The 14732-nt window shown below is 30.7% G+C and overlaps 1 protein-coding gene across 1 annotated transcript; it reads left to right on the plus strand.

Annotated features, from left to right (window-relative positions):
* Window positions 1-12729: 12729 nt before the first annotated feature.
* Window positions 12730-14484, plus strand: LOC133200560 (E3 ubiquitin-protein ligase TRIM71-like). The gene has a single exon (XM_061336343.1). The coding sequence runs from the start codon at window positions 12730-12732 to the stop codon at window positions 14482-14484; it is 1755 nt and encodes a 584-aa protein (XP_061192327.1).
* The last annotated feature ends 248 nt before the right edge of the window (window positions 14485-14732 follow it).

Below are 14732 nucleotides of genomic sequence, written 5' to 3' on the forward strand. Positions count from 1 at the left end.
TTTTTGTTTGTTTGTTTGTTGTAAAAATGTGTTGAAATTGACCCAGTAGTTCTTGAAAAGAAGCTGAAATTATGAATAGTTAACAGACAAACGGACGGTCAGACAAAATGTGATCAGTAAAGCTCACTTGAACTTCCAGTTCAGGAGATCTAAAAATGTTATTTTTTGCGTTATTCCTACATTATTATTAACAATAAATTATATTCATAATATTATATCGGCACATGATCGTATATAAGAATTATTTCCAAATAACATTACTACTGAACAAAAAAAAAAATATTCCTGTATTCAATCTCCAAGTATATATTACAAGAAAAAAAGACTAGCTGATTTATCAGATATCTCAAGAGTTACAGTATCTTGATATGTCATAGTGATGTACATCAATCCTGGACACAATTTTCTGACCAAAAAGTTTTCTCCCTACAGTATTGCGAGTAATGCTGTCTGTCTTCCTCCGTGCGTGTGTGTGTTTGTCAATTTCTCTTTCTTTTCTCAAGTAAATATTCGTCAAAACAATATATCGACGACAATATATACCGACCTTGACTGTACATATTGTCGCCGACGACAATATGTGCTGGTGCTTGACTGTACATTTTGTCGTCCATTATGCAGGAAGAAAATAAGGCTCGTCTCGGTACATATTGTCGCCGGCGACAATATGCACCGATGGACGACAATATGTGCAGTGAGGGTAGGTACATATTGTCGCCGACGACAATATGTACAAAACGACAATATGTACCGTCACAAATCTTCAATCTTTAAGAGGATTTAGACTCTCGGCTCACTTTTGTATATCCTATTTTACGATATATTGGTGTTTTGGACATCGAAGTGAAATCAAAACTTATGAGTCATGGTCAGTAAATTCCTCAATAATAAAATTTGAACACGTTTAGGATATTTTGAAATTAGGTATGTGAAAAGTAACCAGAAAGACTGAGCTCGAGTCGTTCAGGAAACTTTACTTCAAGGTTTTACCCGGATGTGTAAAATCTAAACAATCTCAAAAGGATGTTTCAAGACCTACTGTATACTGAACCTCATCTTAGAATATAGTCGTAATGACTTTTTAAATTTCTTTACAAATTAACCTTAGACAACAACAATCTCTATAAAAGGTATTGTTGATGATCGTCTCACTATGTCCATAGAGGAAGATATCCGCCACCTAATGGCACACTTCAACTTGGATTCATTGACAAAAAGTTTGTTCTCAAAAAAATATTTTCTTTTTCTTGCCTTCATTTGTTACACGTTTTCAAAGGGAGTCAAATGATTCTCATGATTTTGACGCAACTGAGCTGTATGTTCAAATAATTTCTGATGATCTAGAGATTTCCATCCAAATGATGGCAAATGTTTGCATCGCATATTTCATAACCAGCTTGCTAAATTAATTTAACATGGCACAAAGTTCCACTAATACAAGGAATTCATTTCTTCTCGATGGTTCATTGTTGACAAGAGGTAGAATATTATTATAAAAATATCTCTTCAAGAAAGACTGCACCAGATAATACACTTTAATGCCATAATAATAATGCCAGGATCTGAAAAAGAATAATGATATATGTATTATTTCAGATGTTTGTATGAAAGTTATTTATTATAAGACTCATGTTCAGCTTCTTCTGAAAGAGAGAAAGATATTTCTTTTAGATGGGATTGCTTAACTTGTTGTTGACCAAAAGTTTTCTTATGGGTATCCCAGCGACTATGATATGTCTTTGGAGTCGATTTTGCTATATTTGTGCCGATTTCGTGTGAACAGATCCAGGAAGTTTCCCTTGTATTATTATGAATGTTTCACAAGTAAATGTGCATATTATTCAAGTGTTTATGGTAAACTATAGTAGTTTACGAGTATACTCATAATACACAAATACAAGTATATATTTGTCAAACGTGAAATGCCAGTTTAATATTTTGTTTATTTGAAAACCTCATTTGATGATTCATATTTTGTCCACCATTTTTTGGATCAAAAATGGCACCAAGTTACTTTTCGGTTTTAAATGAAATGTGAATGGAAGTTCTTCAAGAATCTTTTCCCTAAAAAAAATATCGCAGTTTGTTAAACTTTTTACATGTACATGAGCTTATCTATTGGCTTTTTTGATATTATCATACAATACATCTTACAGAACATTTAGTTAAAAATTATTAATATAAATAGGACTTAAATTTTTATCAATAATAAGGATTTCATTTTCTAGGGCCAGAGAAGACAATGATTCAGGAAAGCATTGTAACCAATACTCTTGTTTTAAAAAAAACGCAAAATCAATGCCAATATGTTTTGAAGCCAGCTCTGATTATATAAAAAATTCAGTTGATTGTAATAGTAATAGATATAGTTACAATTTCCGTAATTCTACACATAAGCTTGAGAAGTTATACCAACATTGTCTTTGTTGAACCATTGAAAATATTAAATTGACACGCAGCACACCCTCCAATAACCACTGACAAAAATGTTCATAGCAAAAACAAAAAGTATGACATTTTTTCATGACACTGCGAGAAACAATCTGATAATCGATCATTCCAGTTAAGATCAAGCAAGGAGGACAGTGGTAAGTAGTCAGGTAATAAACATTTTGAAAGGAATAAACAAAAGAATATAAGTGCATCGACTACTTTTGTTTTGAAGTGAGGTAAGTAAGTAATTTTGTTTTTCGTTTTAAAAATGAAACCAGGTTACAAATTACAGAGTTACAAACCAATTTATGTTTCACTAATACATGTAACATGAATTTGACTCGATAATTACATTAGGTTTGTTGTCAAATTCTTAATTATTTCATCGCATTTTCATTTTAAGAAAAAGGTCAATATTAATGTAATATTTTTCAAACCCTTAGCAAAAACCAAACACAATAAAACAAAACCAAAAAAACTAGAGAAAAGATGATTTTTGATAATTAGAAAGTGAGGCAAGAAAACATTTATAACCTTTAAGTGCTTAAACAGTATCATGGAATTATAGCATTCATTTCTTAAACAGAAGAATACGATGTATTTACTTTTCGATGCATTCAATTCTTCACTATTTTTTAGTTTCCTGTGGAAGAAGGCTTATACCTATTTCATAGCTGTTGATTTCAATTAGAAATTGAAAAAAATGGTTTAGATTTACAATTAATTTTCGCCTTAATCATAGCTAGAAAATAGCCAGGTAACTTATTTACCAAAAACACTGATATTTAGTAGTTGTTTTTTTATATAATTCATTAACTTTCTGAAAACAAATAGTGACATGAAACAAGATATCTTTTAAACATAATTAACCCGCGCCAATGTAGGTATTTAAAAACAATGGCAAGACATTTGGACTTCACTTGCCAAATTACTATTTGAAGACCAAAAACCTTGATTTAAAGGTGAGATAAAGAACGAAGTTATAATTTTATCATATTATTTAACAGGTAATTGTTACGGTAATTTGGGGGGGAAAATGAATACATCAAGAAAAAAGGAATTTAATTTCAAATATTTTAATATTTTATTTAATAGTACTTAAAATTAATAGCACTCTGCATATACTTTACATGATGCAGTAAGCATGCTGAAAACGAAGTGCCACGGACCGACGATTTTGCTTCGTTATAAACGTAATTCGTTATATCCGTAAAGTTCACAGTATATTTTAAAGCCAAAGGGAATGAAAATCATTTCACTGTAAGCATCAATTCATTATAAGCGGGATTGCTATGAGCGTGTTTCACGGTAATGGTAAAAACAAGCACGTAAAATGGAAAGGAGTAAGGCATGTCGATCTGATTATCTGAGTATTTAAGCTCAGAAGTCCATTAAAAAATACAAATTTTGGAACAGAACGAACACGGACCTCTAAAACATCAGAGGTGGGATCAGGTGCCAAGGAGAAGTGAGCATCCTCTGTCGACCGGTCACGCCCGCCGTGTGCTCCTTGTCATGATCGGGAAATAACGGAAAAATCTGTCGATAATTCAGTGTGTAAATAATGGCCTAACAATTAGTATGAAAAAAGTCAGTCAGCATTTGACTTAATGATAAATTGTATTTGCTGACAAGGTCATTGTATCGACCATAGAACTTACAAAATTATGACTTGTTTCAACAACTTGTTTGTCAATAACCTACCTCGTTTTAGAAATTGATCATGTGTAGAGCATGCTCAACTGAGAGATATACACCCCACATATGGAAGTGATAAAGGTTTATTGCTGCATAAGTAAGGGAAGATGACGAAAGAAAAGTTAGTTTGAACTTTAATTTCGTTCAAGAAAAGTTAAAGTAATCACGTTGATCATAAAGCTTTGTTGTTAGATTACCATTAAGTCTTTTTCTAGTAAAATATCCAAATATGAAACAAATGTGTCAGACTCTGTTTTATTTTTTATTTCACGCTCCCCGGGATGTATCGTATCGACATAAGAATGGAAATAACCATTGTTAATTAACAATACGTCGTCGATATATCTAAATGTCGAGTTGAAGGCCAAATCAAGTGTTTTCTTCTTTTCACGTATAAGATTTTGAACAAATTCTGCTTCATATAAATACAAAGATAGGTCTGCTAATAACAGGGCGCAATTGGTACCCATGGGAATTTCAACAGATTGTTGAAAGACCAGGTCTCTAAAAACAACATAGATATTGTCAATCAGAAACTCAAGCATCTTTTTAATATCAACTTCAGAGTACTTGTGTGTACAATCAGAATGTTTGTTTTTTTAACAAAATAATTTTGCAAATGACCAATGACAAGGTAAGTAAATTTACGAGTTCCATTTTTATTGAAAAAGCAGCTGTCAATGATGTCAAAAGGCCTGGATTATAAATTATCGTAGGGAATGGTTGTATATAAAGATGAAAAGTCGTAAGTTTTTATGCTATTGATTTTGGTAAAATTTTGTGATTTCAAATTTTCCAAAAGTTCCTTGGAATTTTTAAGTATCCACATCTGATTTACACCACTTCTCGAATATATTGTTGCACAGTACTCCTGAAGTTTCTCCTTAATTACTGTTAATATTTTAGTGAGGAGTAAAGAAAGAGACTTGTTAGAACATTTACTGAAACTGGCTATGTATCTTTGTTTGTAGAGATTTTATGAAGTTTCGGAATCCAATATAGATTTGGTGATTCACATTCATTTTGGTTGTTGGAAATATTAAAGATATCTAAAACTGACATATGATTTTGAAGAATTTCCTCCTTAGAAAGGGAGCTGTGGGTATAAGTTGGATTACCGCTTGTTGAATTAAATCTCTGTTCCTCTCAAATACAATTTAAACAATGAGCCTTTCAAACAAAAATATCATTAACGGCTTAGCCAAGATCAGGTGCCCATGTTGGTTGCAGATTAACAAAAAAAAATGAAGTCTAATGAAATGTATTACAAGTATGTTCTATGTAACACTACATCCTTTTGGCAGATTGTCTGAAATTTCTGTCCATTTCTGTCAAGCTGTTAAAAAGATTTCACTCTTACTATAATAGAGACCCAAGTGGGCTACGGACTATACATATTCTGGCATAACATGTATCTTTATCATATTCAACTGAACAAAAAAAGTATAAATCAAATATAAACTCTTCATGAAATATTGTCTGAGTCAAAAAATCACATAACTCATTTCCATTAAATTGTTACAATATATAAAAGGCATGGGTAAATTTGTTAATCTTGGAGAGTTTTTCTACTCTTAATATTTGGACATTTGAAGAAAAAATTCATTGAAGTACTTATAATTTTTCTAAAGAAACTTAGATGGGGATGAAAATTTCAAACTTACTTGGTAATACTCAGAGAAAAACTGTGTCAGATATTTTTTGATTGACTATTTTGAGACCTAGGGCTACGGACTATACAGAGAGTATTTTTCATTTAATGATAGACCATAGAAAAATAGTTGCTTGTATCAGTAAATATTTGTTAAAATTATCATCTTGGAGTTCACATGTGTTTAATAAATCCTTTCATTTAGATATTAAATCAATTTATACAAAAATCCTGTAAAATTTAACAAAATAAAACAAAAACTTCCTATAAATTCCCAATACGAGTAAAATATGAATTTTCGGAACGAAATAGTACATGTCAGAATTACATGTATAATCAGTGTTTTGATAACAAAATATAGTCTAAGACAATCTTAATTTAGCATCTAAGAAGGATGAATTTCATGTGAGCACTGGGGCTACGGACTATACCATTAAACATCTCTATTGTGGACAATCATCTTAAAGAAATTTAAATTTCTGGGAATTTTTTTTTATTATTTGGTTTTCTATAACAGTTCACACCACTTAGTTTGAGTATTTATAATATCATGTTTAAAGATCAGTTGTCTAATGTACTGTGTACTTTCAATGCCAAATGAAATTCCAGTTCAACTAATTAAAGCATTATTGGTGTTCAAACTATGATGAATAAAAGCAACAGAAGGTGTAATTAAACCAAGGCATGATTTTTTTTCGGGGGCGGTGGGGGGGGGGGGGGGGAGGGGGTGTTACAGACTATATTGCTTTATATTTTTTTTCGATTTTATCTTAATGTAATACAAACAGCTCAAGATGGTCATTCAAAAGGTGTATCAGTATATAATTTATGATCATGATCATATTCATAAAAAAAATTACAAGACATGATTGACCATTTGAAGTAAAAAAAAAAAAATAATAATAATACAATATTTATCCATAAAGAATCAATGTTTTATATTTTAAATTTTACAATTCAGTGACAAGTAGATTGGATGGAGCAATTATAAGTGTGAAGGTCTCACTTTGTACTTAATTGAAAAGTAAGGAGTTGATCCTTATGTTTTGGGATCAAATCCCACTATGGGATGTTAAGACTAGTTGACGAGAACTACTAAACCATTGAAGCCCATTTTGCAGTAGATACAGGCAGGGAAAATTATCTTGCTAATACAGAAGCACGGTTATATGGTCTGTAAGTTTGCTTAGTTTATTTGTAGAGTCTGTAGCCCTTTTGTAAGTAGGATTTGTGTGGCCAAATATTCTTTTAAAATATTCCAATGCTAATTATTCTTAATGGATTGATAGTATGTATCACAAGAAGGAAAACTTTAACATTTATATTTAAAAATATGTTGTGATCACAAACATAACAGGACAGACTACAGAAGCAAGCCTTTAGTTGAAAAATATTAATTTTCAGACACTTTATCTTTAATTACAGTGGTATTTGTATTTAAAAACATTGCATTTGTTCGAATAAACATATTATTGTATTGTAGATATTGTATCAATAATGTATATGACTTTTTCTGAAAGTTGTAATATTAGGGCTACGGACTATACAGGGCTACGGACACCAATCATTCTTCTATAACTTCTTTTGGTGTTAGCGCAAAAGCTATTCATTACTGTTTTTTTACTTCACTGGTAACTGTGAAAATATTAAACAAGAGCATGATAAATTATACATTCTTTTGTTGAACACAAACTATAATGAAATATGGGGCTACGGACTATACAAAATATTAGACCAGTATGGAAGAAAAAATAAAAAATGTACACACATTTTACCATATAACCATTAAATTTTTCTCATAGTACTTTTCTTCTTAAGTAAAATAAAAAGTGTTAAACACATAATATTTGCTCGTATTTTGCTAGAAATTACGCATTTATTCAAGCATTGATGAATCTTAAATTATATAACATAGGTATATCTGCACAAATTTATTCATAATTTCCACAATTTTTATCCTTTTTCTTTTCTGTAAAAAATAAACTTAACCAGAATGATTTCTCTGTAATAATGTATATTTATTTTGGAATGTTTCATTCAAAATAATTTTAATTAACCATTTTTTATAATGTAAAAAATCAAGTGCAACAGCATAACGCTTCAAAAATTATGAATCTTTGACTTTTTTCTGTTGATATTTCAAAGATGCAGATACTATATATATGATATCATATATCAATGGAAAGTTCTCATTCTGCTCTTTGCAATGCAACAAAAGACATTTAGATTAGATGTAACTGTAAAGAGTTATATCTATATAACATCATTCAGGTGGAAATGGGCACCTGATCTTGGCCAAGCCGTTAAGGGTTTGAATCAGATAGTAGACTTATTACCTTAAACAGAGAGAGTGCATCTGAAAATGTCCAAGTTAGATTAGATTTATTGCAGCTCGAGATCTTAGAACATTAGATTCAAAGGGTTAAAAGTATTCTTTTTAAAGGAATGGCATCCTGATATATCATGTCAGCATCATTAGATAATATGGCACAATATTTTGATATCACTTTGATAACAAAGTGTAATCTATTTGAAATAAAATAGCCAATTTTAATTAAACGTGACTATTTTTTAAATATATTTAAAATATGAAAAATTTGCTTTCGTATTTCATGTTATTTTCAGCTGGGTACGAAATGTAATGAAAAGGCCAAGATAACCATCTGTGGTAAATATCATTGATACTGTAAACAATCCCAAACGTGTTCATAGCAGGGATGGGGTAATTGAAAAAAGTAATTGTAATTGACTGTAATTAATTACATTTTTTGAAGTAATTGGAAGTAATTTGTAATTGAACATTTTTTCAATTACTTGTAATTGTAATTTAATTAATTACCCTGAAAAAATACCATGTAATTTCAATTACTTTTTCAATTACATTCAATTACTTTATATAATACACATTCATGATATATTCATGATATATCGTCACCACTACCTCCCCATTTTACTGGTTTTTATTTTATTGTTAAACATATCCTCAATCCTTCATTTATACAAAATCTTAGGTTAATGCTTACAAAATAATTAAATGATTGGCTTGATAATAATAAACTAGTTTCTTTCTAATCATTATGTAAATTTTGAATTTTTTGATCTATGTTTATAAATATGAATTTTGAACCACCTATCTTAGGTCTATTCAGCTATGAAACACACATTTATTATATTTTAATCTTTGTTGTTTGATCAATAATAAAGAAAAAGAAGGTGTGTGTCATTAATTAAGTTCTCTCTTGTTGGGAAGAGATAATTGCCCTCCAGATCACAGCTTTAAATTGCAATCAAAACAAATCAACTCCTCTAAAGAGATATTCATTCCATGATTTAGAAGACAAAGCCAATGAAGATAATTATTTCAATTTAAAATGCTCCGCTAGCTTTAGAAAAAAAAAAAAACCTTTCAATTTGATAATTATTTTAACATCTAAACAGATTTTTATGAATGAATTTTCTATCTGTACAATTCTGATTTATGAAGTAAAATTGTTCAACATAAATAGCAATTGAGGATGTTCAGGTTACCTTCAAAGGAAATATTTAATTTGAGGGGTTACAGTTGCGATTCATTTCACTCTATTAAAATACTCGCATTTAATCAAATATCATAAGCCATGCAATTTGTGTACATGTAGGTTTTGTGTGGTGGAAACTGCATCAAACTGATCTCGTAGAGTTCTTTAAGGAGATTCTTATTGTTTTGTAAATAAATGTTATAAAATTTAATTAAACCAGAACAATACACAATGCTTATAGCATATTATTTCTTGTACTGTTTGTGCAGAGGCTGAGCTTATATACAAATAAATGATGTTCTGTATATTCATTGACAAAGATTATAAAAATTTTCAAAAAATTAAAAAATGTAACTTGTAATTTAATTAATTACTTTTGCAAAGTAATTGTAATTTAATTAATTACATGTCTTAGAAAGCCTGTAATTTAATTGTAATTTAATTGAAGAAAAAGTCAAAGTAATTGTAATTTAATTAATTACATTTTAAAGTAATTGACCCCATCCCTGGTTCATAGCATAAACCCTGATCCCTGAAAACAAAGCATTGGGTTTCAATGAGGAGTGATCGTACTAAAAGCATTCAATTGCTTGCCGATTCAATTAGGAGACTTAAACACAATATGTAGGTGATAATATAACTACACAAATAGGGAATGTTAACAGTGGAAAAAGCTGACCATCCTTTTTTACAAAGTTGTTAATTAGTTTGCCAAAAACGTCTACAGTCAGTAAAAAAAAGTCCAAATATGAAACAGATGTGGCAGGCTCAGTTAAGTCTTTCATTGAAAGTTCACTGGGATACATCGAGTCAACACACCGAGGTAACATAGTCAGTAAACAATTGTTATTGATAAAACATCGTATATACTTATACATATATGTAAATGTCCGATTGAAAGTCTCATTAAACGATAACAATAACACCAATTGAAAGCCACATCAAGAACTTTCATCTTTTCATATAAAAGTTTTTTGAATAAATTGTGCTTCATAAGAATAGGAAATATCGATCTGATATTTCACGTATGAATATCTGATGACATAATTTTATCGTATTTTTCATTCAGCTTAAATTTCACTGTTCATCAGTACTAAATGACGACATGTTATACTACCCTTCTGGGTATTTTTCCGATAATCTGGGAGAAAACAAAAAAAATTATGGTACAATACTTTATGAGTTTTACATAACGTGCCTTTTGTCCTCGATTAAATATAATATAAAATGTTGAACTTTAAGATTATATTTCTAGAAATCTAATGCTTTTACTTGCGTTTGATAACATTCTTTTTATTTTAATTTTAAGCATGAAAAATGATTTTTCAACTTTCAATTCCATCTATTTAGATCCTTCAACCTTTGATGCCCTAATGTTATAAAGATTTGTCATTAGATTTCATGGTGCAGCAAATGTCAGCAGAAAGGCAGAAATGGCGATCCTATGTGCTCAAAGCACGAAGAGGACTAAGTAAGTAAATAAATATAACGGGGAAAAAACTAAAAATAGAAATATATAGGAGTGAAAGAATCTAATTTTGCATATTTTAATCATGTATTTGAAATGTCAAATTATAAATATATCTGTAAAAAAATACCGAGATCTTAAGAAAATGTTTATTTCATGTAAATTAATAAATCCCTGCATTACTTAAGCATATATATTCATTTGATTGTTAGAAAATTAATTCACCAGCTAAGGAAAAGGCGAAGGTAACAATCGATTTAGTTATTGTGTCCCACGAAACCTGTTTCAAATTCCATTTATAACAATTTTATTTCTGCAAACGGCCTTCTTCCCAGCTTCATACATAGTCTTTGTAACTAGTGTTGTTGTAATCGTCAAACTAAATTCATTTAAGTTTGATTTTCTTAATGATCACTGCTGTAATTATCAAAATCACATTTACCTTTGGCTAAGTAAGGAGAAAGAATACCCCTGTGCATTAAATATTAATGTCGAAAACTAAAATTGCTTAGAGTGTTTGGCATGGATGCACAGAAGAAATAGTAATTGCCAATTAATACCATAAAAATTCTTCCTAAAAAAAATATGAAATTAATTCAGAACGAGATAATGATACGGACAACGTGATACCACTGTCCTGAAATAATAAAGTTACTGTTGTTGACTTTCATTATAGTGTTTATAAACTTGTCTAACAGCAAAATTCAACATATATGACTGTGTTTACATATTAACTTATATTGATACCGGTAGTTCAAATTAAATTTCAATAACTTTTTGATGATTATCTTTCTAAATGAAAATATTTGCTCTAACAATGTCAAAAATCTGACAACTCCTTCATTTATGAGAAGTTAGTTAAGAAAGAAGTAATGATGCAAAAAATATTATTGTGATAAAATGTGTTCAAAATTAATTTAACACAAAGACCTATGGTAAAGTTGCTTGCCTATTTTGCTTATTGGAGAAGATGCATTTTATTCCAATATCTACTGCAGTATGAATTTACAAACATGGACTTTAATTAAAAGCAACTGCAGTGTTCCGTATATTTTTTTCACAATATCTGAGTTTTAGGAGGTTGCTAGTAACTACTACCTTTAAATTTACGGAAAAAAATCATGCCTATTCAGAGGTACAAAATTAAGTAAGAAAGAATTATTTTTTTATTGGAAAAAAAGTCTCGTACGTCAAGTTACTTTCATATCTTCTAAATGTCTTACGACTGGTTGTAGACTCTAGTGTACCCTATATGCGAACATTGGATCCCTTAAAGAATTGAAATTCTTTCTGCAAGTTATAAAATATTCTTTTAAAAACTCTAGTTATGTCAATTTTAAGGTTACAAGGCTAGCAAATCAATAGATCTCGTTAAAACAAATAATCCATTTAACTTCAGACAATGTATATACGTAATGTTCAGAGTATCTCATTGCAGGACTTAAATCACATGACGAAACAGAACAGAAGACAGACACAATAAACACAGTTGTTTGGGAGGCCATGTTGCATTTTTACAGGTAAGAAACAATATTATGTGGATTCAAGATCATAAAATGATATGTTTTTAATATGTTTTAAACAAAAAGAAGGAAAAATATATACAAAACATATATAAAATACATGTATGGATTATTTAAACAAATGATGAAACTTGATAAATATTAAGTTTTGAATTATGCTAAGGATGATTTTAATTCAAGGACCGCTGGAGAATTTGTTTTAATTTTTTAAGATGTTAGATCATTATAATTATGATAGTTGTGAAGATTTATAACAATAAAACCATTGACAACTTAATTCACACAGATTTATTTTTCATTCTGAGGTCGTTTTAGGATTCCTATTTTACAACTCAAATTTTCAATAAAATTTGAAAATCTTATTACCCGGTACCTTCAAAATATTTTTTATCTATTTATGCAGTACAAATATGAGTGTTAGTGACTAAGAGACCACTGATGGATCCGCGGTACAGTGCTCAAGATGTTCTCCGATGTGATCTTTGTGAAACCAAAATATTACAAAGTCACTGCGAACTTTGTCACATCAATCTCTGCAAAGGATGTGTTGGTGAACATCTCTCTGACGTATCCAATAAACATCGGGTTGTACCGTATAAAGAAAAGGGTTCTACTCCCAATTACCCAATATGTCAAAATCATGCCGACAAATATAGTATCCTTTACTGTGAAGTATGTGACTTTCCAGTGTGTTCTAGTTGCATATCCTCCGATGAACACCATGGACATAAATTAACAGACGTTTTGCAAAAGCTAGAGTCCAAAATAAAAGATATAGAAAATGATCTAAAAGAACTAGAGAAGACGCTTCATCCTAGATATGAAGAAATTGCTTTAGAAATAAGAATTGAAAAAGACAAATTGGAAGACCATTATAAGAAACTTACAGAAGCTGTTACCTCTCAAGGAGAAAAATGGCATCAAGAGATAAACAATATTGTTAAAGAACAAACATCCAAAATTGAAGAGATGAAAATCAAACATTTGGCTCTTTTGGAAAAACAGGAAGAAGAAATTACACAAAACATTTCAGAGGTTAAAGAAGGCATTGTAGATCTGAAAGAAATACGAGAATCCAATGCCTTTGCATACAAAGCGAAATCTGATAAATTCAGAAGATTTCTTTCTAAGGTGACTGTTTCTTTTCCGTGTTTTTCTCCCAAAAATATAAATACAGAAAATCTTACTCAACAATTTGGTTTTCTCTCGACGATTTCCGTTACAACACAAAAACATTGGCATGCACTTGAGAGGAAAAGAGATGCATCTGCTTCCGTAGCAGGACAAAGGATTGATCCAGAGCTCATTGATAGCATACATATTGGTCATGACCTCGGAATGTACAATATAACTTGCCTTAGTGATGAAGAAATCTGGACGTCTAATATATTTGCTGAAAATATCATGAAACTCTTCAATTGTCATGGCAAAATACTCAGGTCAATCGATCCTCCTAAAGAATTATTTGGGCTCGATTTCATTGACATGGATGTAACAAAGACCGGTGAACTAGTTTGTACTGCCTGTGAAGCAAGCAGTGTGTACTTAGTAAAAAATGAAAAATTAGAGAAACTGATTCAGTTACAGAACTGGAAACCTCACAGTGTCTGTTGTTCCTCCTCTGGTGATCTCCTTGTTATTATGGAAAGTAAAGAAAACAGTCAAACAAAGGTAGTCCGCTACTCTGGATCAACAGAAAAGCAAACCATTCAATTTGATGACGAAGACAACCTTCTCTTCTCATCTGCACTTAATAGTTACAGATCCATTACTGAAAACAGAAATCTAGATATATGCGTGGCTGACGGTGGAGCCAATGAAGTTGTGGTAGTCAATCAGGGCGGGAATCTGCGATTTAGATATACTATTATCCCTTCTACTACCGGTAACAATCTATGTGCATACGGAATCACTACAGACAGTCATGGTCACATCTTGATTTCAGATGGCGACAACCATTGCATTCAAATCTTAGATCAGAATGGACAGTTCCTGCGTCATATCAGTAATTGTGATTTAAAAGCATCATTTGGTTTTCGTGTGGACTCCGAAATATTTACACCATTTGGTATATGTGTAGATAGCAAAGACAATCTCTTTGTGACTGAGGTTTATTGTGGTAAAATGAAAAAAATCAAATACATCAAGGATAAAAATGATGAAGATAGACATCTTAAATGTGAAATAAGCTAATCAAATTGAACTAAAGGAAGTTGTGTCTTGAAGAAAATGCGTCATTGGCAAATACTAAATAAACAACATGTTAAACAGGAACTATCTGAATTTATAAATACATGTAATTAAAAGTTATACAACGGTACTCTACCAATTGAGTCGCATGCGTGGCACAGTGGTTAGAGCGTTCGCTCTAGAGTCGCGGAGTAAGTAGTTGATCCTTACGTTGCGGGTTAGAATCCCACTGTGGGACGTGGAGACCGGTC

This window comes from Saccostrea echinata, unplaced genomic scaffold (genome assembly GCF_033153115.1).
Source record: "Saccostrea echinata isolate AGI-Se365-2 ecotype Australia unplaced genomic scaffold, CSIRO_AGI_Sech_v1 ptg000040l, whole genome shotgun sequence".
Classification (NCBI taxonomy): domain Eukaryota; kingdom Metazoa; phylum Mollusca; class Bivalvia; order Ostreida; family Ostreidae; genus Saccostrea; species Saccostrea echinata.